The sequence below is a fragment of the Neofelis nebulosa genome, chromosome 10 (genome assembly GCF_028018385.1).
Source record: "Neofelis nebulosa isolate mNeoNeb1 chromosome 10, mNeoNeb1.pri, whole genome shotgun sequence".
NCBI classification, from domain to species: domain Eukaryota; kingdom Metazoa; phylum Chordata; class Mammalia; order Carnivora; family Felidae; genus Neofelis; species Neofelis nebulosa.
This window is the reverse complement of record NC_080791.1, coordinates 96,724,168-96,748,937: the sequence shown is the minus strand read 5'-3', so window position 1 is coordinate 96,748,937 and position 24,770 is coordinate 96,724,168. Positions and strand designations below refer to the sequence as shown.

The 24,770-nt window shown below is 51.6% G+C and overlaps 1 protein-coding gene across 1 annotated transcript in view; it reads left to right on the top strand.

Annotated features, from left to right (window-relative positions):
- The window catches only part of ALX4 (ALX homeobox 4), a 45,940-nt gene extending 33,419 nt beyond the window's left edge, over positions 1–12,521 (top strand). Inside the window, exons 3-4 of the mRNA XM_058688723.1 lie at positions 5,507–5,635; positions 7,989–12,521. Of these exons, the coding sequence (XP_058544706.1) occupies positions 5,507–5,635; positions 7,989–8,318 (459 nt within the window). The 3' untranslated portion in view covers positions 8,319–12,521. The remainder of the gene's footprint in view (positions 1–5,506; positions 5,636–7,988) is intronic.
- The last annotated feature ends 12,249 nt before the right edge of the window (positions 12,522–24,770 follow it).

Sequence of the window (24,770 nt, the reverse complement as noted above, 5' to 3'; positions counted from 1 at the left end):
CTGTTAGCTGTGTTTCTGGGCCCTGTGTGGTGTGAGCATCCAGGCCTTTTCACAAAGGAGGTGACCCGTGTCTGCTCTCGAAGGCCTGTCTCTTAGGACCTGAAGACAGCTACGGCATTCCAAAGGGCAGACGCAGACAACAGCCTGGCTCTTCCTTCTTCCGGGGATGGCTGCCTCCTCATCCATCTTTCAGCTCCCAACTCAGTAACCTTCTCTGTGAAGTCTTCCTGATGGCCGTGGCTAAAGCGGTAGCCCTCTACCACCATCCAGCCGCCCAAACACCCAACCCAGCCCAGCCCCGCCCGGCAGAACCCGACACGACTCAACACTACCCAACAGGACGCAACCTAACACAACATAACCCAAACCAACCCTCGATGCAACACAACCCAACGCATCCCAAACCCACACGACACAAGCCGGGTCACCTTCTACCACATCACCCTGTTTTGTGAGAATTTACGAGCGGCTTAAACTGTCTTATCTGTTTGTCTCCTCCCACTACACTGTGGGCTCCTGGGGGCAGGTACTGTCTGGCTGTTCATCCCTGCACCCCTACCAATTAGAGAAGGCTGAACTCACAGCAACGAGGGCAAACAAGACATATTTGTGGACCGGTGGACCTCCTTTGTCCAGAGAGGTGTGTCCTCCCTCCTTGCATGAAGTTACAGCAAGAAAAGAACCGGAGAGGAAGCAAAAACCTCTGAGGCCCCAAAACATGGCTGACAGAATCCCTGCACTGAAGCTCAGGCTTCAGCTTCACACAAATAAATGTCATGCTCGGTCAGCTTTTCCACCCCAGAGCCTGTTAGAAATGGCAAATAACGTATTGTCAGACAGTTTTTGTCCCTCCCGTGGGCTGGGGAAGTCAACGGCCTGACAGCGAAGAGCAGTCTGGCTTTTTTTTTTCTTTTTTAAGGCGGGACGGCTCGGCTGGGCTGGGCTCAGCTCAGAAGTGGGTTCAGTGCCAGGACAAAGAGCCTTCCCTCATCAGCAGGCCCCAAGGGCGCCCCCTGCTGCATCAGTTCACCAAAGAACCTTCCCCAGAGTGTTTCCAAGGCATCAGTTAAAGGTTCATCGGTCTCAATCATGTTCTGTTTAATCAGGCAGAGGCATCCTTAACACAGTCCAGAAACGTTTCCATTGGAAATGGATATTATGAAAAAGGACCGGCAGTCACCATAAATATGTAGCCATCCAGAAACTGCATGTACCCAAAGTGACTGAAAAGTCAGGTTTTGAGCCACAAGTTCCCCGGGTCCGGCTGCCCCTTTTAGTCCTGCCCAGTGCCTGGTGAGTGGCTGGGGAAGGAAGACGGGGCAGTGGAGGCTTTACTGTGATTCTAGAAACCTTCACACCCCAACTATCTTATTTGAATCAAGATAAGCCACTATGTGACCTCATATGCCTCAGAGTCTGGACGGGAACCCCAGAATCTGGCCTCAGCTCTGCCAGTGGATTGCAAGGAACTGAAGGAGCCAGTGGAGAAGGGAGAGGCCAGTTGTGGGACATTCCTGTAGGCACCGTGTCAGTGAGGGTTAGACCAGTTCGTCTTCTGTGTAGTATGTGTTCCTGACAAATGGCTGGGAGTGCCCAGGCGTAGAATCCACTCAGTATCGGAGGAAGGATGGCTCCTATAGTACGAAACATGGACATGACACTGGGGCACATAGGACATTTTTCACGTACCATGATACAGCTAAAACAGAGCGTCCCCTCTGTACACGTGTGTGCGAGTGCACACACACACACACACAATTTATGCCTACTTCTAAAAAGGAGTTGAGGCAGCTTACAATTCATGATTTATCATTTTCATCTTAGAACAAGAACAACGTCCATGAAATAGGAAGATAATTATGTCAAACACCTAGGCTAAGAATCCTAGTTGCCACCGAGCACAAATTTCAACCCTGAGCTTCCCGGCAGCCAAGGCAGAAAGGGAAACCCTGATGTGTTGCATATCTTACCATCTAAGAGGATGATCATAGGGATATAGAATGTTAGTGCCGGGAAGGATCATCTGGTCCTCTCATTTGATAATAAGAGGAGGACCACTGGTGGTCAGATGACTCAGGAACAGTGACTCAGTGGCAGAATCCAGGACTCCTGAGCTCCGGCCTACTGTTTCTTTTAGTTTAGCTTGCCGTGCCAGGACATGGGCCATATTGTTCTGAGACTTTTCTTTGTATAAAGGCAGCAGGGTGGGTGGGATCGTTATGTGCGTCAGACCTCTGGATCGAGCCTGGCAGTGCCCTGAGGTTTGGGGGGAGTGGTGAGGGAGCCCCCTGCCTGCCTCTGCTGAGTTTGTTCTGGGGCCCATCCTCAGCTGGTGGGAAGCCAGGTGCCTGGCGTGGAGTGGCGGTGGGGACAGGGAGGAGGTGGGGGGCTCCGAGATGGACCTTTCCCGGGAAGAAGCTCAGGGTTTGGCCTTGCTCCAGGGGGCTGCAGGGGCCTCTCTCTGCTGTCTGGGATTCCGATCTCCGCAGCTGGTGTCTGAAGACAATAAGACAGAGGCCTCCCCGCCCTGGGCCACCCCGCCCTGGCCCCAGATGGGCTGCGGTTAGTGAGGCCCCCGCCAAGACGGTTGGTTCCTTGGGGAGAGGCCTGTGCTGAGCAGGCTCAGGCCGGGGTGGGCCGGGAGCGGGGTGGTCCTGGGGTGCGACACGCAGACTGGAAGGCTGGACCTCGTGGTCCCCTCTCCCCCTTAGGGTTGTCCCGTGGAGACAGGCTGGGGCCACCGAGCCCTGAGGCACAGAGCATCTGTGGGGAGTTCTCAGAGCGCCAGGCTCCAGGGCTCAGAAATGGAAGGACAGACGAACCTAATCTCCAGGCCCTCCAACGTGAGCTCCGAAGGGGCGTGAGGACGCCCTGCCACCACCCAGCTGATGCGCGGAGGAGCCGGCAGACCCGAGAGGCTGACTCAAGCCGGGCCTGGGCAGAAGAGCTCCAGCCTTGCTCAGGAGCAGGGCCCAGGGCTGCGGGCCAGGGAGGAGGGGTGGGGCAGTGCCGCTGCCCCACAGCCTGGCCTCCCCTCTCAGTCTTTAACCCTCCGGTAAATCCCTGGGCCTGGCCCTCTCCACTGACTCCGTGGTGCTCCCTGCTCTCCCCCACTGCTCAGCTGTCCTCCCAGATAACCCCGGCACCCCCACCGTGCTCTCCACGCCCAGCTCCAGCCTCCACATTCCATCGCCCCCGACTCTGCTCCTCCTCCCACTTCTTGGACCCAGCCACCCCTTTCCCAGTGCATCCCCCCCCCCCCCACAGCCCATCCAGAGCCTGCATGACACCTTCACCTGCCGCTCCCACCCCGGGGCTCCAGGGAAACCCCCCTCACCCGCCCCGCAGCGTCGGCCACAGTTTCCCTCCCCTTCTCCCCTGCCCCCCCCAAGAAAGAATGGAGCCATATATCTTGATGCCTGCAGTGGGCTTCTCCCCTCCCCCTGGCTTCCCCCACAGAAAACCCTGGGAGGCTGAGGAAGGAGCGGAAAGACTGAGCTAAGCCTGCAGGAAATTAAACATGAAATGAAAACAACTTCTCTGATTCATTCTCTCATCCTGCCCCCCAGTCCCCCATTCCAGGCCGCTGATAAAGGGGGATCCCGTTTCAGCGGCACAGAGTGGAGACCCGATCCGCCCTTGGCTCTCGGCGGGCGGCCTGGGCCCGGACCCCAGGAGCCCCTGGAGGAAAAGGGGCCCAGGAGGCTGTGGGGCAGGAGCTGAGTGCTTCTCTTATACCAGAGTCAAGACAGGGAAGAAGGACTCTGAAAGCAATGCCGGCCAGTGTGTGTGTGTGTGTGTGTGTGTGTGTGTGAAAGAGAGAGAGAGAGAGAGAGAGAGAGAGAGACACTTGTGCACACACACATATCCTTGGGACTAGGGAGGGACACTGAGGTGCAGCCCCGCACTCCCTCCCTGCCCCCACCGTCCTTACACTAACGTGAGACACACACACACACACACACACACCCCAACTTTTTTGTCCTCTTTCCTTTAGCAAAAGACAGCAAGGTCAGGAGCTATCAATAAACAAGTGTGAAGTATCTTAAAAACTAGGACATTTCTCATCTGTCTCACCTGTTGCTCTGTGAGGCACAACCCCTGTGAGGACGTCAGTTCAGATATTGGCCCCATTTTCCAGATACAGAAACCGCGGCTGGTGGCAACGCCCAAATGGGCACCGTGTTGCCCAGCTACACCAGGAGCCAGAGCAGGCTGAGCAGACCCCGTGCTACCCTGGGAGCCCTCGGGCCCAGCTCCTCCCTCTTCGAGGATGCCGGCTGCCAGTGACCTGCTGTTGGTGTGTGCCCACCTGCACCTGCATCGACCGGCAGGTGCACTTCCAGCTGACAGGAACCCCTCCCTGGGGATCTCCGAGGTCTGCCTTTGACGACTCGGCCCGAAGCTTCCTCACACCCTCTTCCCGCCGGTCTCTGCCCCAGATCCCAAGTCACAGGCAGCAGTAGCAGGCCTCAAGTCCAGCTCTCGTCCGTGAACCTTGGGAAGGGTCTCAGCCTGCCAGGGACTTTCCTGCAAAGGAAAAGGACCCGACAGCCCCCACCCGCCCATCAAAGACCACAGCTCACACGCCTGGCTCAGAGACCACCCTCCCCACCAGGTCCCTGCTCAAGCCAACGTCCCACCCGCCCCTGCCCAGTGACGGGTGGGCCCTCACTCCTCCCCAGAGTCGGGCCACCCTCTGCACAAGACCTTGCAGTGGCCACTTTTACTGACCACACCAAGGGCAAACCCCTCTACTAGGCAACGAGGTCCTCCACAATGTGACCTCGGCGTCCACGATTCTTTCTCTCCCACCGTCCCCCAGCTGGGCAGCATGGTCTCCTGGGGTTGAGGATGCCCTGCTGTTTCTACACTCAGGCCCAGCCCCAGCCCTCCCCTCCACGAAGCCTCTCCTGACTGCCTCTGCTAACCCAGCAGAACCCCTGTTCTCCATAGAAGCTTTAGCACAGACGTCCTGAGTGGGGAGGTTTTCCAACAAGAAGGCTTCAGAGGGTATTCAGACAGGTAGGAATTCTGATGCTGGGCCAATAGGCCCCAAGGGACCATGGACGTTTTGGAAAATCATGGCAAGCCTGTGTGCGTGAGCGGCTAGGGGACGAGTTTCTAGAGGAGCGGTCACAGCTTTTGTCGGGTTGCCCACAGGAGTCTGTGGCCTGCAGCAGGTTCGGCCACACGGCGCTGGGGTTGGTTAGATGACCTGGTAAGGTGGCTGGTGATATGCTGCGTGTGTGTGACACTTGCCTGCTCTGGATTCTGAAACTTGGAAAAATGAAGTCTGGCCCAAGATCACACTGTGGTTAGTTGGGGGTACGCTGCCTTCCTGACTCTCAGCACTGATCATTCTAGATTATAAGCCTTGAGGCCAAAGACTGAGGCAGACACTTCCCCGCAGCCCCGTGGCCCTGACCATGCACTGTGATGGGTGGGGGCTCGAGGGACCAGCTTGCACTGCATGACCCCTTGTGGCAATTGCTCTGTCTTGTAGGTCTGGTTCCAGAACCGAAGGGCCAAGTGGAGGAAGAGAGAGCGTTTTGGACAGATGCAGCAGGTCCGAACCCACTTCTCCACCGCCTACGAGCTGCCCCTCCTCACCCGAGCTGAGAATTACGCCCAGGTAAGCCCCAGCCCCGAGCCGCCGGCTCCAGCCCCCCAGGCTCCTGGGGCTCTGGGAATGGGCACCTCAGAGGAGGGCTTGGGTCCCCTGAGATGGGACACATGAGGCCCGGTCCAGGTGTGTTCATACCTGAATGTGGGAGGCCCAAGGCCTTTTCTGCCCAACATTAAGTGCTGGCCCAGGCTTGGCTGGACGTGAGGGAGGGGCAGGTTGGGACAGAGAGGACGGCTTTCCCCTCTGCCACTTTTGCCGTTTTTGCTGTGGATGTCAGATCCGGGGCAGGCTGCCGACCAGGGCCTCCGGACCATCGGGAGCCGCTCGGAGTGTTTCCTAGGGAAGCAAGCTCCTGAAACCTGGCGGGCGTGACGCAAGGCTATAGCGCGCATGGGAGTCTGAGTCCCGAGATGGGCTGTTCTCCGGCCCCAGACCTTTCTCACTTCAGACAAGCCACGAGCTCTCTGGGCCTTGGTTCCTTCACCCAAAAACCGACACGATAAAAGGACCCTCCCCAACTCTTTCGTGAGGTTGTTGAAAGGCAGAGATTAGACAACGCAGAAGTACTTGGGGGAATGAACAGCCCGATAAAGGTCACGCTACAGCCCTCAGCTCTCCCAGGCGACTGTGTCCCATCCTCCCCTCCGTCCCGTCCCGTCAGCCAGCCCCCATTCTAGTGACACTGGAGTCTTCAGTGGGAGGCAAAGGGACGAGAAGAGTGTGAGTAGTGGCCGGCACCCGGAGCTGAGATGTCCCTCTGGCTGAGTCCACTCCTCACACCCCTCAGTCTGCCTGGTGGAGGTGACCGTTCCCTCCCCTCGGGCCTCTTGATGCTGGTGGCAGCATGGCCTCTGCCTTCAGCTCCGGGCCTGGCCCCACCCGGCAGTAAGCCAGGCCTTCCTGTCTCCTTTAAGACTCTCCGTCAGGGCCCTGCTGTCCCACAGCCCCTGGGCACCCCTCCTGGACCAGCTGTGCCCCTCGGCCTCCCAGAATTCAAGTGAGGGGGCAGGGGGCAGGGCTGGGTGAGGCTGAGGAATGTGGGGTCTCTCTCTCTCTCTCCTTCTCACACACACACCTCGTCCTCAGCTCCTGCTGCCTACTTTGATCTTTCCCCTCCCTCTGTCCCGGGAGGCTGGGCCTCCAGCCTGGCTCCTGGGCCAGTATCTCTGCTGCCCGAGCTCTCTCCTGGAGGGGGGATGGGGGGCGGACAGCCCAGGGCGGCCTCATCCCTCCCACCTGCAGCACCACATATCACACATCAGCCTTTTGACCGAGGGGAGGGGCGAGGCCCCTGATTCCTCGTCACCCCAACCAGGAGGAAGGCGGTCAGGCCCATCTGCCAGCAGTTCTTGTTGCCATGGCAATGCCCCGTGGAGATTCAGGGGCAGCGATCTTTCCTCACTTGGCTTTGGAATCCCTGCCCCGTGTGGACTGCAAACACTGGGTGGGGAGGGGAGCCGGCCAGCAGAAGCTGCCTGAGGGCCACCAGGAATCCCCTGCACGTGGCTGGGAGGTCACCATCTCCTCTGGTCCTGCTCACCCTGCCCCTCCACACCACAGGCCTGACTCCAGTCTACCCCCACCTGCTGCCTGAGCACCCCCGCTTCTCTCTCTCTCTCTCTCTCACACACACACACACACACACACACACACCCTGGCACGTGGGCAACCAGCCTGGCTCCGTCCATCCCCTCATGCACACTCCCAGCCTTCTGAGGTGGCCCCGTCCATCCTAAATTCTGAAGCCTCAAGGACACAGCCCTTGGACCCTTAACCACTGGTCACGGGGGAGATTTGCCCCCCCTGCCTGGCCCTGCCCCCTGCACACCACAGCCCGCACGCCCAGAGCCCATGTTCCCAACGCCAGAGCTCTCTGGGTTTGGGTCAGCTCCCATTTCTCAGGTACCTGGGATGCCCCAGGCCTGACGAGGAACCACAGGCAAGTAAGACACTGTTACTGACCTTAAGGGGCTCATGGAGGGAGAGACAAAGTCTGCAACTGCATCTAAAATTTGCACGTCAGCTGGCTGAGGCGGGGGCTGCCCTCAGCTGGTTAGCTGTGCCGGGAAGGTCCCTGTTACTGGACCTTTGATGAAGTTTGAAGTTCAGTCCCTAAAACAGAATTTCTCTCTGCTGGGAACAGAGGAGCCAAAGCATAAAACCCAAACTCTCCTAGGTCTGGATGGCCGTAAAGGTTTTGAGAGACTCCCAGGTGAACACTCAAGAATGATCTCCTCGTACGGATGGGCCCCTAGGCGGGGACGGGACATCTGGGGGTAGGAGCAAGCCCCTTGCATACCTGCCACCCCCACCCCTGCCCCAGCCAAGCCTGTGACACCTCTCCCTTCCCTCTCCCCAGATTCAGAACCCATCCTGGATCGGCAACAATGGGGCCGCCTCACCGGTGCCAGCCTGCGTGGTCCCCTGCGACCCGGTGCCTGCCTGCATGTCCCCTCACACCCACCCCCCTGGCTCGGGGGCCAGTGGCGTCACCGACTTCCTGAGTGTCTCTGGGGCCGGTGGTCATGTGGGCCAGACACACATGGGTGGCCTGTTTGGAGCAGCAGGGCTCAGCCCGGGCCTCAACGGCTATGAGCTCAACGGGGAGCCGGACCGCAAGACCTCGAGCATCGCGGCCCTCCGCATGAAGGCCAAGGAGCACAGCGCGGCCATCTCCTGGGCCACATGACAGGGCCCCTCGCAGCCCATCCCCACGCCCTCCCCCACCTCGGGGCACTGGCCACGCCCATGCTTTCCAGGCCCCCAGACTCCCATTCGACTTTCCTCTTAGGAACCTGGCCTGGGCCGGGGGCCTGGCCCTCAGCACTTTCAGCCGCCCCAAGTGTGAGGCCCCACGGACCGCTGGGAGGGAGGGGGCAGCAGGCCCCGCCCTCTCTGGCACTGAGGCCGAGACCCCTGCTCCTGGCCAGAGGCAGCGGAGGAAGCCAGGTGGCCGATTTTGCAGCTTTGCATCCATTATAAGCTGAAGACCCTTTCTCCCCACCCCTGCTCTTCTGCCCTGCCCGGTTTGAGGGTTGAGTCAAGGATAGATTCCCATCCAGACCGAGCAGCGGCCACGGGCAGTCATGTCCGTCCTTCCCTCTGCTGTGTGGTCCCCTGGTCACCAGGCCAGTGAACGTGTCTGAAGAACAGGCCACCCTACAGAGTTGGCTTCCTGCCCTCCCATCTCCTCTCCTCCCAAAGCCCACAGCATCCGACCTCCTGGGCCCAAGGCACCACCTCGCCTTCACCCACCCTGGCTGTCCCCTGTGCCGGACCCACCTGGGGGGATGGACAGAACAGGAAAGGAGCTGGAGCTGAAGGATCCTGCTGTCATCCAGCGATGCTGGCATCTAGGACAGTCCCTGAGGGGGCCTCGTCCGGCTCCCTTGCTCCCGGAGACCCCGGATCTGGGTGAACACCGCAGGGGAGCAGACACAGACCACCCACGATACCCACAGTGCTAGAAGAAGAAAAGCTTCTAGAGAGAGGAAGAGCTGCGGGCAGGGGTCCGGGAGGGGACAGGGGCTCGGGCACACACTTGCGCTCTCCTTGACGGTCCAACACCCTGCAGCCAGCAGGGTGCCTGTTACAGTGGGCAGGTCTGGGCAGCTCTGTTCTCCAGCTAGCCAGGCCCCTCCAGGAGGACCTGGGGACGCTTGTCCCCTCCCCCACCCATTCTGGTCTCTCGCCAGGGCTGCTGAGCAGTGCCCCGGCGTGGAAGGACTTATACCTCGGAACACACAAGCTAGGGCCTGGAGCCGTGTTGGCGGGGGGTCAAGAGCAGCGTGCGGAGTTTGCTAATGGATGTGCGCGCTCGGCCTCTCGGCCCTTACGCTGCCTCAGGCTGCCTGTCCCTCACCAGCCATCCCTGGAGCAGCACCAGACCTGCCCAGAGCCTTCCGCAGGGGCAGGGGGCGGGGGGTCCCAGTTCTTCCAGACAAAGGGAAGACAGAGCCCTCTCTTGTGCTTCTTCCCTAGGGCGTCAGAAATCTCAGCCCTTCTCTCCAGCCTCTAGAGGGGCTCATGGGCCCAGCCTCTCTGGGTCACTTGCTCTGCCCCAGATGTGGGAGACAGGATGCCCCCCGGAAGTGGGTTTCCCTGCCTGTGGAAGAGGCCTCCTTCTGTGGGGGATCTCTATCCACGTCTGCCTGACTGGAGACTTGCAGCTCGAGTTTCGGCACCAGGTCCCAGCCATCATCTAAGCCCGTGGTGCACAGCACCTGTCCTCTGAGTCCCCTCCAGCGGGGCGGCCCCTGGGGAGAAGGCCCCCACCTTCTCCATCAGGGAGGAGGGCCAAGTCCAGCAGGCTCGGGGACCTGCCCACAGGACAGCCTCTTGGCTTCGGTGGAGGGTGACAGCCTCTGGAGGTTTAGAAGGAATCACAGTCCCCACCTCTGCCTTGTGTTCCCATCTGCCCCGGAAACAGGACTGGGGAAGGATCTGGCTTCGGCTCCCTTCGTTAAGAGTCAGACCTCTTTGCAAACCGTGGCTCTAACATTTGCTCTTCTACAAGTGAAGGTACAGGTGATGTTCTCATTGGCTCAGCTTTAAAGGTTTCTTATATCTGAGGATCTGGGAATGCCTCTTCCAGTTCTGAGGTTCACTGAAATAACTCAGGCTCCCCAAATCTAGGAAGGGAAAGAGGGAAGCACGAAAGGCTGGGAATAGTTCTCTGTCTTCCTTAACGGCTCTGGTGGCTGGGAAGGACATGGGAGGACCCCTTGCCATAGGTATGTTCTCACCCAGGAGGGAATCAACAGAGAGAGGAGGAAAACCAGGAGAGCGCCAGAGGAGGAGGGGAGGGAGAGAGGGGGCTCTAGGTGGATCCTTCTGGAAGGGACCCCTGGTGCTCAGTTCCTCTATCTGACTGCTTTCTGGCTGGGTGACACCTCAGTCGGACAAATTTCAACCAAAAAGCTTGAGAAGAAAAAGCCTCTGGTAGAGGAAGAGGCTCTGTGGCTCTGGTTGTCCTTCCCACCAACACGGCCAAGTATTTATGTGTCAAACGTCCGTGTGAAATGTGCCTGTTCATCTCCCCACAGGGAGGTCGCCCCACCTGCCCCAGGCCTATCTTCACCCTGTCCCAGCTCCCCAGGGCTGGCCCAACACCCTGAGAGTCATAGAACCCTTGAGCTGGAAGGACTGAAAGGCCCTCTACTTAGTACAGTCCCTTCACAATGGAGAACGAGAAGGTCCCAGCCCCGGGGGTTGGGGCAGGGGCGGTGAAGTGACTGCCCTAAGCAGCGGCCTTAGCCCACATGTTGGTGGGGGGGGGAGGGTACGCCTCACACGGCGTCTCCGCTCTCTGCTGGAGGTCCTCCCTCTCTCCTGAGCCTACCCTCTGGTTCCTTCCCAGTGGGTGGCTGGGCCCAGGCCTCCGAGGGCGGGAGGCGTCCCCGCAGCAGCTCCTGCGAGGGCTCAGCAAGCTTGGGTGACGCGCCGGGGCTGGCTGGCTTCCTCGGGAGCAAGGTCTCGGGAAGGCGGGCAGAGAGGAGAGCCAGCCTGCTCTGAGGGTCACCGCTAAGCGAATAAGCTGCAAGGGGTGAGGATTCCCTTTGGTTACTTGCCTAAGATCTCAGCAGATGTGGCAAATGCGGACCACTGGGCAGCCTCTTCAACACCGAGAGCCTCCGATCCCTGCTGGGGACACGGCCAGGTGGCCAGGGCTTGACACGAAGGTGCCGCCACCACCCTCAGATGCCCTCACACTCCCGGGGCCCGGGAGGAGAGGGCACTGGCTTGTCCCCAGGTCTCCAACAGCACTTGGAGGACACGGGCTTTGTAACTTGTCTTGAATCCTTTCGACTGTACTTGATTCTCAGCTCTCACTACCGAGCCTCCAGCTCTGGGAAGCATGGTGGCCAGGTGAGTTCAAAGACACTGCTAGGGGACGGGGGCAGCGGTCGTGAGGTGGGTCCCAGCAACACACCGCAGTGGCCACACGGGGCCCAGCTCCAGAGCCCCCGCCTGCCCTCTCTTTGGCTGGGTAGACGAGAGGAGTTTTTCCACAAAAGCTACCAGGGTATCTTGCTTACGCAGCCGTTGTCTCTCTGGGCCAGGTCGTGGGGAGATCATCTCGCGGGACACCCCGGGGCTTCTGGTCGGCTTGATGGCCCTGTCAGGTGCAAAGGCAAGTAAGACAAGCTGGGGGAGGACGGTTGGCAAAGTGGCCCCCCAGGATAATAATCCATGGCCATAAAAGAGAAAGAGGAGAAGACAAGAACCCTACTGCCAGAGTTCCCAAACTCCACTTCACCTTCACCAAGGATGCTGCAGGGATAAGAGGCATTCTGGTGAACCAGACGTTACCTAAGCTTGCCCTCCCCCCTCCCCCTCCACGTACATACATAGAGCTAGGCCTTTATACTACTGATTTTGAAGGACAGTTTTCAATGCCTAATAGTCTGCTTGGATGTGCAGTGGTTGAAAAGCGCTGAGTGCTAGAAGGAGCATGAAGCTCAGCCAACACTGACTGTTCTCATTGTAAGATATTTTTAACCCTGTATAAACGCAACTTTTCCCTTTAGCTTAATGGCCTGGGGTGGAATATTAAAAATATATATTAAAAATACATTAAAAACTCAGAAAAAAAAATGTATTAAAAAAAATGAGGTCAGTTCCATAAAGTTTTACTGCCTAATACCACCATGTAACGACATTATAGCAAACTATTAAAAGAATCATTCTTGCCTTTTAAAGTAAGTTATTGCACTTACATCTTCTTTGGGAGGGGGGGAATATGTGATGAGAAGGGGACTTAGGGCCCAGGCACGGGGCCAAGTGGAGGGCGGAAGCAAATGGACGCTCCGGGGCACCCTACGCCGGGCACGGCCCAAACTGTCTGTTTGCTTGGTGTTTGCAATAAACTCCTTCTCCTTCCTCCTCTCAACTGGAACCTGTCTGTTTTGTTCCTGACTTGTGACAGATGAAATGTGATCAGAGGGGCCTCTGAAATCTCACATTAATTGAAGTCGGCAAAAAATACTAACAGTGCCCTTTTGAACTGCTGACACAGTACAGAATGGATTACCAGGGCTAGATTAACAACAGGTGGCCGGCCAGGGCTCCTGCCACAGAGAGGGGGTGCGTGGCCTGCGAGGGTCTGGGACGGCCCCCTTTCATCCCAGAGGACCTGCCCGCACAGCAGGCAAAAGAAGTCGGCGGGTTGGGGGACCAGAGTCGGCCTCTCAGGCAGCAGAAAGGGTCCCAGTGCATCTTGGGTACGCCCAGCATTGCCCATGCGCGGAGGTCTTCAGAGAGGCACAGCCAGCCCATTGGTCACGGAGTGCCAGTCTGCGTTTGCAGGGGCTGTCCTGAAAGCAGAGAGAGCCGGGACACGGAGGGCCGGGGCAGGGCCGCGGGGCAAAGGGCGTGAGACAGGCCTCCAGGAGAGGCAGGCCCCAGGCCTGGCTCTGCTCCTCGGTGGCTGAGGGAACTTGCAGGAGGCGTGACCAGATGGTCTTTAAAGCAAAGCCCTAAGAGCAACTTAGGAGGCAGGGAGGGCCCAGGTTCTGCTACGGAATAGGCGCGTCCCTGCTTTCCGACGTGAAGGTGATTTGAGGACGGGCTGCTGTGTGGAGAGGGGACTCTGCTCTCACATCATTGTGGCTCATAAGCCTGTGCCTAGGGCGACTGGGTGACTCGGTCAAGCATCCGACTCTTGATTTCAGCTCAGGTCATGATCCCAGGGTGGTGGGATCGAGTCCCGCGTTGGGCTCTGCATGGAGCCTACTTAAGATTCTCTCTCCCTCTGCCCCTCTCCCCGGCTCGCATGCGCTCTCCTCTCTAACAAATAAAAATAAAGGATAAGTCTGTCCCGGACTAGTTTACCAACTTGGGGGAGGATGATACAGATAGTACCCATAGTATCCGTGCACGGGCCTTTGTGAGCTGGTGTGGCAATAGTGATCTAAAGGGCAATGCTTATCCCCCAAAGAAACACCTCTCCCTCTGGTTGCCAGCCGTGAGTCTCACAGCAGTGTCCTTTTCAGCCTCTCTTTCCAACTATTTAAATGTTACTTTCTTGGAGCCACATCTCCGATTCGGTACCTGTGGTAAGTTCTTATTCAGTATAGACCCAGCCGGGTTTTAGGTTGGCCTGGGCTGGGAACTTGGTTTTTTTTAAAAAAGACACCTGTCAGCTCTTGGGACTCAGGGTCATGGTAGCACTTGGAAAGTCCATCCCAAATCACTGCCAAGTCCCAGGGCAGGAACCGAAGCAGAGAGAGGGAAAGGCCTCGTGCCCGCGATGCTGCCTGCCTCGTGCCCCTGCTCTGGTCTGTGGGAGCTGAGCAGCCCCAGCGTCCCGGAGTCCAGGTGAGTGGGACTGCCCGAGTGTGGGGCTGCTTCACGGGGTCGTTCAGGCCTCCCTGGTGACCCCAGTCACCCGTCCCTGGGACCTGTGCCTCTGAGTAGCACTCTGGGAGACAAGGCCAGCAAGGCTTCCTCCGATATCCGCTGTAGCTCAGCCCTTCCCTATCTGGCCGCCAGGACGGCTCACTGCTCCCCACACCATCTGGGGCCTTTCACTTGGCCACATTAATGGACGTGCAATCCACTTAGGACGCCTGTCTGCCCCCTGCCAGCTGCCTGCACCAGGAGAACTCCTGTCCGCTTCGTTCTCTAAGGCTTCCTCCAAATGGCAAGACCCTCTGTGAAGCTCTTCCTTAAGTCCAGGCCCCCACCCCTACCTCCACCCGCAGTCAGCTGTTGGCCCCTGTGTGCACCCACAGAGCTGTTTGTAATACAATTTCAGCACATAATCCGCGTACGTTATTTATCTGCCTGACTGCCCCACAGGCCTAAAAGGCTCCAAGGAGAGACAGGCCAGTTCTGTTCACCGGATGTTTCAGGAAATACTCGGGTAGCTGAGGGAACAGATGGGAAGATGGGAAGGAGGCAATGCTCTACTTGGTTCATGATGGGACTGGGAAGGTCAGAGAAGGGATTCAGGTAGAGAGAGCTGGAAGTGGGTTCAGGCCACTAGGGATCAGCCAGGAGTGAGCTCAGAGCCGCCACCTGGCCGCGGGCCTTGCCCACCCTGTTCCTCCAGGGCTCGTGTGCACTGAGCCAAAGCCAGGACGTGAAGCCTGGCTGCTCTGTCTGGTGCTCCTGGGGTTGAGCCAGCATGAGGCCGGCACCCCAAGACAGCCCGAGAGGTCTCATACCCCAGAGTGCTCATCTCAGACCTCTTCTGCGGAGTCTTGGCCTCAAACCTGGAGTCATCCCCAAGAGTCCCAATGCCCCTAAGCCCTCTGCACCTCCACCTGCCTCGGGGCGGGCTCCACGGTCAACCCGGCAGAGGCTGCTCTCACCTCCGGTTCCTCACCAATCCCACTGCCCCAGGTCTTGCTACAGAAAACAGTGGTGCCCAGGCACCGAGCTGGCGTTTATCAGCAGAAACCCCGGTAGCTGCTGGGGGGCGGGGTGGCGCCTTGGTGGTGGTGTTCTCCCCGCACAGGCCCAGACTTGCACGCTCAGCTGCTGAGGAACAATAGGCCCTCCACAAACAGCCCGTTCCCAAATAGGGCCATCGCACACTGTGCGCGCAGAAGGGAGGAGATGCATGCCAGCTCCAGAGACAGTGGGGTGTGAGAGTTGACATTTTCCCAGGAATTCTGTGATTCCAAACAGACTTTTTTTTTTTTTTTTTTTTTTTTTTTTTTAGCTGCACACAGACCAACAGGCTTGAGGAAGGCAAACTTCCGAAAGAAACTCCACTTTATGGCCATGTGTGCACCATGTGTTAAGTAAGGTGTTGCCTTAAGTAGTTGGGAGCAAACCCACTGTGGGCCCTGGGTGACATCTCCCCGGAGCCCTGGTCGGAGCGCACTTCAGAGGCACAGGGGCGATGCTGTTCATGGCACACCATCTGGAGGCTCTCCTTTGGTGGCGTCACAGGCCCCCCCACCCCCGCTGTCCCTTCTCTGTCCTCTACCCACAGTGGATCTCTGTGATGCCCAGGCTCTGTGAGAAAGACAGGACATTAAGGCCAAGCTGTACCGCAGAGACAGATGAAAAGAAATGAATGTGTGTGTGTGTGTGTGTGTGTGTGTGTGTGTGTGGTCGGGCGGGCGGGGGAGGACAAGGGAAGAGAAGAGTCTGACGAAGGGTGAAGTCTCCTCTCAGAGGTAGCTTTGGACAGACAGTTCTGTTCAGACAAGAGCGTGGAAAAGGACGGGCCGGGAAGCCACGTGGTGAAGTGGAGGACAGGAGACCTGGGTTTAACAACTGATTTTACGACCTATCAGCTTCGTTATCTCAAGCAATCTCTGACTTTCAGTTTCTTCATCTGTAAAATGGGCACAACCAGCTTATCTCACAAGGCAGTTATGAAGTCCGAGAGAATGAAAGCATTTGAAGCTAGTGAAGAGCTGCACAGGCAGGAGAGATCTCGCACGCTGGGGTCTGGGGAGGGCCATTGGGCTGGCCAAATGGCCAAGGGACAGACGCCAAAGCCTGGGGTACTGCTTCACAAAGTGGGCCACCAGCCTGGGAAGCACTGAGCACCCCTGATCTTATGCTTACGGGATTGAGGAGGGGGTGGTGAGCAGTGTAGAAGCCAGAGCAAGACGCCATCCACTGAGTGGCTTAAATAATGGTTATTGTCTCACAGCTCCGGAGGCTGGACGTCCATGATCAAGGTTCTGACCGACTCAGTTTAGTGAGGCTTAGCGTCTGGCTTGTAGACGGTCACTTTCTCACTGTCCTCACACTGCCTTGGTCTCTGTGCTCGTGCCGAAAAGAGTTCTGGTGTCTCTTCCTTTTCTAAAAGGACACCATGGGGAGCCTGGGTGGCTCAGTTGGTTGAGCGTCCGACTTCAGCTCAGGTCACTATCTCACGGTTCATGAGTTCGAGCCCCGTGTCAGGCTCTGGGCTGATGGCTCAGAGCCTGGAGCCTGCTTCCGATTCTGTGTCTCCCTCTCTCTCTGCCCTTCCCCCATTCATGCTCTGTCTCTCTCTGTCTCAAAAATAAATAAACATTAAAAAAAAAATTAAAAAAAAAAAAGGACACCAGTCCTATCGCATTGAGACCCCACCCTTAGGACCTCACTTAACCTTTATTACCTCTTTCTAGGCCAAAGCAGTCGCATTGAGGGGTCAGGGCTTCAGTGGGGTTTTGCAGGGGACACAATTCAGTGTGTAACAAGCAGCTGGTGTGTGATATACGAGTGAGGGGAAGGCACAGAAATAGACCAGCACTGCTCTTCCCCATCCTCCTTTCCCAGAGGGCCTCAGCAGGTGCCAGCAGTTCCCACACCTGCCCAGCAACCACTTGGTGCCTTGTCGCTTTCCACCTAGGCCACCGCTGAGTGGTCACGTGCCATTCCTAGTCCCCGCCCACTCCACCCATCACCAACACCAATGCCAGATTGACTGCCAAAGACCAGCTCTGATCACATCCTTAACTAGAACAAACAGCTGAAAACTCTCTGAAGTATCTACTCACTGACATTTCAGCCCTTTTAATTAGGCCTAAACTCCTATCCAGTCTCATCTTTTCTTTTCTTTTTGAGACAGGTCGGGGGAGGGGTCGAGAGAGACTCCCAAGCATGCTCTGTGCTGTCAGCACAGAGCCCAACGCGGGGCTCGATCTCATGAATCGTGATCTCATGACCTGAGCCGAAATCAAGTTGTATGCTTAACCGACTGAGTCATCCAGGCACCCCTAGCCTCAAATTTTCTAACGCCCCAAACTGGATGCACTGTTCCTGCAAACCCAAGTCATCCATTACACTTTCCCATATTTTAAAAATCACTTTATTTCATCATAAGTGCACTCTAATCCCCATCCCCTATCTCCCCCACCCTTCCGCCCACCTCCCCTCCAGTAACCATCAGTGTGTTCTCTATAGTTAAGAGTCTGTTTCTTGGTTTGCCTCTTTATTTTCCCCTTTGCTCATTTGTTTGGTCTCTTCAATTCCACATATGACTGAAATCCTATGATATTTGTCTTTCTCTGACTTATTTCACTCAGCATTATACTCTCTAGCTCCATCCATGTCTTTGCAAATAGCAAGATTTCACTATCTTTATGGCTGAATAATATTCCATTATTTATGTAGACCACATCTTCTTTACCCATTCATCAGTCGATGGACACTTGGGCAGCTTCCATTTGGCAGCTTCCACTTGGGCAGCCAAGGACACTTGGGCTCTTGCAGATAATGCTGCAGTCAACATGGAGGTGCATGTATCCCTTTGAATTACTGCTTGTATTTGTGGGGTAAATACCCAGTAGTGCAATTCCTCGATCATAAGGCAGTCTTATTTTTAATTTTTTGAGGAAACCCTCAGATTGTTTTCCACAGTGGAAATCCACCAGTTTGCATTCCCACCAGCAGTGCAGGAGTGTTTCTCTCTCTCCACATCCTCGCCAACACTTCTTTCTTGCGGTTTTGATTTTAGCCATCCTGGCAGGTGTGAGGTGATACCTCATTATGGTTTTGATTTGCATGTCCCTGACGATGACTGATGTTGAGCATCTTTTCAACGTTTTTTTTTTTTTTTTTTTTTTTTTAATTTATTTTTATTTTTGGGACAGAGAGAGACAGAGCATGAACGGGGGAGGGGCAGAGAGAGAGGGAGACACAGAATCGGAAACAGGCTCCAGGCTCCGAGCCATCGGCCCAGAGCCTGACGCGGGGCTCGAACTCACGGACCGCGAGATCGTGACCTGGCTGAAGTCGGACGCTTAACCGACTGCGCCACCCAGGCGCCCCGAGCATCTTTTCACGTGGTCTACTGGCCATCTGGATGTCTTCTTTGGAGAACTGTATGTTCATGTCTTCTGTCCATTTTCAAATTGTATTATTTTGCTTTTTTTGGTATTGAGTTCTGTAAGTTCTTCATATATTTTGGATACTAACCCTTGATCAGTTATTTGCAAATATCTCCCATTCCACAGCTTGCCTTTTAGTTTTGTTGTTTCCTTTGTGCAGAAGCTTTTTATTTTGATGTAGTCCCAATTGTTTATTTTTGCTTTTATTTCCCTTGCCTCAGGTGACATATCTAGGAAACTGTTGCTCCGGGAGATGTCACAGAAATTACTGCCTGTGCTTTCTTCAAGGATTTTTATGGTTTCAGGTCTCGCATTTAGGTCTTCAATCCATTTTGAGTTTACTTTTTGTAGATGGTGAAAGTGGTCCAGTTTCATTCTTTAGCATGTGGCTATCCAGTTTTCTCAACATCATTTGTTAAAGAGACAGTCTTTTTCCCACTGGATATTCTTTCCTGCTTTGTCAAATATTAATTGACCATATAACTGTGGATTTATTTCTGGGTTTTCCATTTTGTTTCATTGATCTATGTGACTATTTTTGTGCCAGGACCATACTATTTCAAGTACTACATCTTTGTAATATAACTTGAAATCTGGAATTGTGATGCCTCTGTTTTTTTCACGATTGCTTTGGCTACAAAAGGTCTTTTGTAGTTCCATTCCAATTTTAGGATCATTTGTTTTAGTTCTGTGAATAGTGATGTTGGTATTTTGATAGGGATTGCATTAAATCTGTTGATTTCTTTGGGTACTATGGACATGTTAACAATACTAATTCTTCCAATCTATGAGAACAGAGTATCTTTCCATTTTTTGTACTTTCTTCAATTTCTTTCATTAATGTCTTGTAGTTTTCAGTATGGGGGTCTTTTACCTTCTTGAAAAAATGTATTCCTAGGCATTATTTTATGGTTTTTGGTGCAAGTGTAAATGAGATTGTTTTAATTTTACTTTCTGTGGCTTCATTATTACTGTATAGGAGTGCAACCAATTTCTGTACATTGATTTTGTATCCCGCAGCTTTACTGAATTCATTGATCAGTTCTAGTAGTTTTGGGGAGGAATCTTTAGGGTTTTCTATATATACTATCATGTCATCTGCAAATAGTGAAATTTTTACTTCTTCCTTACCAGTTTGGAGGCCTTTTATTTCTTTGTTGTCTGATTGCTGTAGCTAGGACTTCTAGTACTATGTTGAAAAAAAGTGGTGAGAGTGGACATCCTTGTCTTGTTCCTGACCTTCAGGGAAAAGCTCTTAGTTTTTTATCGAGTATGATGTTTTGGCTGTGGGTTTTTCATACAAGGTCTTTCTTATGCTGAGATATGTTCCCTCTAGACCTATTTTGCAGAGGGGTTTTTGTCATGAGTGGTTGTTGTACTGTGTCAAATGCTTTTTCTGCACCTATTGAAATGATCATATGGTTTTTATCCATTCTTCTATTGATGTGGCATATCACATTGATTGTTTTGCAAATATTGAACCACCCTTGCATCCTGGGAATAAATCCTACTTGATGGTGGTGTATGATTTTTTTAAAGATATTGTTGTACTTGGTTCACTAGTATTTTGTTGAGGATTTTTGCATCACATTTTCCCATCTTCCTGTTTCCTTTCACTGCCCTCAGGTCAAAGTGCCTGCCCCAACTTCTCAACACATCCCTATCCACCTAATGCCCATCTCTACCTATTAATTCTCTAAAGACCACCTCAAGTGCCACCTCTTTTCCCAAGTCAAACATGATCACACTCTCCTTCCATGACAGGGAATGTGTGCAATTCACCCTTAATCATGCACTGTCTTATATAGTAGATAGGACTATAAAGTGACTTATCTCCTGTATTCATTAATTCCATTAAAAGCTCCTTGAAGGTGGAAATGGTATCTTCCTCACCTATTTATCTGTAGCATCTGGCAAAGCATCATAGTAAGCATTTACTGTTAGCTGGATGGCTGGCAAGTCTGCATTCCACATCAAGAACATACCAGAAAACACTAAATTGAAGCAATGGAACGGGAGGCAGCCTAGATCCTGAATCCTTAAGCAAACATCCAAGTTAAGAAGGGAAAGGAATACCAGTCCATAACAAAATTGAGGAGCTGTGAAAGATGACCGTGTTTAACCACCACTTAAAAAAACGATCTTTATTGCGGTATAATTTACATCATCAATTTTAAGTATAATTAGAGGAGTTTGGGAAAATATGTATATATACACACAGCTAACCATCACCATATTCCCCAGATCCCAGAAAGTTCCCTGTGCCTCATCCCAGTCAATCCCCAGCTTCAGGCATTGATCTACCCTATCACTCCAGATGAGTTTTACCTGTTGTAAAAACTTCATAAAAGTGGAATGTATTTATATATATATATATGAGAATATATATTGTGTGTATGTACAGTGTGTACTCATTTGTGTCTGGCTTCTGTTCACCTGTTTTGGAAAATCATCCATGTTGTGTATCTCCATAGTTTGTTATTTTTACTGCTTAGTTGTATTCCATTGTATGGATATACCACAATTCATCTATCTAATCATCTGTTAAACATTTCAGTTGTTTCTAGTTTTTGGCTACTGTGAATAAAGCTGCTATGAACATTTGTGTGGAAATATGTTTTCTATATGTATTTTTTAAAACATTATGTAAATTATACCTATTTATTCCTCTTCTATTTTTTGAGAAAAGTTTTTGTATAAGGTTGGTATTATTTCCTCCTTAATTATTTGATAGAACTTGCCAGTAAAAACTATGGGTTTTTCTCTGTGGGAAGTTTTAAATTATGGATTTGGTTGCTTTAACAGATACAGGACTATTCAGATTTTCTATTTCTTCGTGGGGCAATTTTATCTCTTTGTGCCTTTCAAGGATTGTTTCCATTTCACCTATGTTGCAGAATATATTGGTATGAAGTTGCTCATATGAATCCCCTTTTAATATTTTTAGAATCTGTCCTCATTTTGGCTCCTGATACTGGTAATTTATATCTGCATTTTTTTCCTTGAACAGTATAGGGCAGTTATTGATTTTCTTCAAAGAGCCAGTTTTTGTTTCACTGATTTTTCTCCATTGTTTGTCCATTTTCCATTTATTTCCACCTCTTTCTTCTTCTACTTTGGACTTTATTCTTCTTTTTCAAGTTTCTTAAGGTAGTTTCTTAAGCTTAATTGATTTTAGTTCCTTTCTAACATAAGCACTTCAAGCTATAGATCTCCATCCCACACATTTAGATCTATTGTTTCATTTTCATTTAGCTCCAAATATTCTCTAATTTCCTTTGTGTCTTTGTGAAGTCATATATCAATTAGAAATATGTTAATTTTCACCTAATGGGGACTTCCACAGATATCTTTTATTAATTTAATTCCACTGTGAACAGAGAACATAGTTTTTATGTTTTCATTTCCTCAAAAATTACTGAGACTTATTTTATGCTGCAACCCATTTGTGGTGTATGTTGCATGTATGCCTGAGAAGAATGTGTATTCAGTTATTAGTGAATGAAGTGTTTTATAACTATGAATTAAGCCAAGACAGTTGATAGTATTATTCAAGTCATCTATATCTTTCTTACTTTTCTATCAACTTGTTCTCTCAATTACTAACAGAGGAATGTTGAAATATCCAAATATAATTGTACATTTTCTTGTTCACGTTCAGCTATTAGTTTTTGCTTTATATATTTTGAAACATTGATATTCAGTGCCTAATTTAGTATTACCTGTTCTGTCTTCTTGATTCCTTTATCATTATGAACTATTGCTCTTCCTCCCTAGCAATATTCCTGTTTTTCTTTTTAAAGTTTATTTGAGAGAGAGAGTGTACATGTGAGCGGGGGAGGGGCAGAGAGAGAGAATCCCAAGCAGGCTCCATGCTGTCAGTACAGAGCCCAATGCAGGACTTGAACTCACGAACTGTGAGATCATGACCCAAGCCAAAACCAAGAGTCGGACACTTAACTGACTGAACCACCTAGGCACCCTTCAATATTCTTGAAGTTAATTTTGTCCTTCGTTGATATAATCATTCCCACTTTTCTTATGACGCATGTTTATCTAGTATATCTCTTTCTACTCTAACTGTATTTTATAGTGTTTTCCTTGTAGATAGCATTTAATTGTTCTTGCTGTTTAACTCAGAATAATCTCTACCCTTTAATTAGAATGTTTAGGCCATTTACATTTAATGTAATTATTGATATATTTGGGTTTAAGTCTACTTTTTTTTTTTTTTTTTTTTTTTGGTCCCATCTCTTGTTTACTTTCTTCTTTTTCTGCCATCTTTTTGATTAAATATTTTTCTGGTGTTCCATCTCCAATATTGGCCTATTAGCTATACCTCTTTTAAAAATGTTTTTGGTGGTTGCTCTAGGGTTTACAATGCACATCTTTAATTTATCACAGTCTATCTTTCAGATATCTTTCAAGCTTTCTTCCTAACTCACCAGCAACTCTTCTGCCTCCTTTTCTGGGTTTTCCTTTTTTTTCTCTATCTATAAAGGTTAGAGTGGGCCCAATAATCAGGTCCCAGTCCTTTTCTCTTCTCTACCTATGCTGACTCTCTGGGCAATCTTATCCAGTCTCATGGTTTTAAACCCCATCTATATATTCAGTCTTAACTTTTCCCCTGAGCTCTAGATACCTAACTGCTTAAATGACACTACTACTTAGGTTTCCAAAAGGTAACTCAAAGAGCATGTCTGAAGTAAGGCCTTTGATTTTCACTCTCAACACTTCCCTCCCCTCACCCCTGCATAGTCAGCATATTTCAGTTAATGGTATCATTCCATTACTCAGGACAAAAACCTAGGAGTTGGCTGGGAATCCTCTATTGTTTTCCTCTCCTATATTCATCAGTAAGTCCAATAAGACTCTATTCCCAGCATAACTTCTTACTACCCCTGCTACTACCATCCAAGGCTAATGAAGCCACCATCTCTCACTTGGGCTCCCTAAAATAGCCTTCTAATTGATTTCCTTTCCTTCATTCTTGCTGCATGTAGCCTGAGCTCCACACATTAGTTGAAATTATCTTAAAAAAAATACCATTCAGGTATTACCACTTTGCTTAAAACCTTCCAGTGTTTTCCTGTCACACACAATAAAAATCTAGAATCCTTTTGGCCTACATGGTCCTAACACAATTTGGCTCTGACCCACTTTTCTGGCATCATCTCTCCCATGCTCTCCACATTAAATACACAGGCGATCTTGCTGTTCTTAAAACAAGCTGAGCTTTGTCCTGCCTGAGGGCCCTCGTGCTAGCTCTTCCCATTGCCTGGTACCTTCATGGTTCACTCCTTCTCAACATGTATATCTGTGCTTAAACGTCACTTCTGACCAACCCATCTAAAATACTTCCTCACACCCAAGCCACTAATCTCCCCTTACTCTGCTTTATTTTCTTCACAGCATTTACTGCCATTTGAAATTATATTCATTCACTTGTTTTGGTGGTCTTCCTTCTTAGAATGTAAACCTTTAGATAAAAGTGGGGGCATTTTGTTGTTCTGTTCAATGCAGCAGCATCACATGAAGAATAGTATCTGGTATAAAGCTCAACAAATATTTGTTGATTGAATGAATCCACCACATCTGGTTTATTTTCTCAAGGAAAATTATCTTTAGGAGTCAGTAGACTAAAAACACCAGAATGAAAATTTACTTTCTCCTGGTCCCTTCTCTGAAAGTGAATTAAATCTGGTTGTTAGGTGCAATTGTCTTCATTAACATATTTCAGGGTCAGGTTGTATCTACAAAAAGATTTCTCTACTGACTTACCAGGCCAATCCATCCAGAGTGAATGATGCTCTTCAGTCCAAGTTCTGACAGACAAAGTTTTGTCCTGCCCATAGTCTCGCTGTGTACTTCTGATGTGTTGCTGAAGCCTGAAGAAGGTAGAAATCACTCCTTAGGAGGCCCTAACTCAGAACATTTCCTAGTTCAGATGTTTCCTTTCTATTCCAACACTGTCCTAGGTCACCCTTTCCAGTAAGATGGTGTAGCCATGGGACTAAAAGGAGCATCAATCTGATTTTAATGGATACTCATCCTTATTACTTCTGAAGAAAGGCTAAGATACAACTGGCAACTGGAAGATGCTATGAGAAGAGACAAAAAAAATCCCTGCATCTCCCAAGAACTGAAGAAGATGGACTTAATGGAATCCTCATTTGGCCAAGTTGTCAATACATTGACCCAAACTGGTGACAAGAACAAGGCTGTTTGGAGAGAAATTATTGGGACTACATCCAGAAAACAAGGAACAGAGACTGGGCACAGGGTAGGCAGAAGGGAGGGGATGAAGGTAAGCCTCTCAGGATCTCCTAAAGAAAGACTATTGGAAATCCTATAGG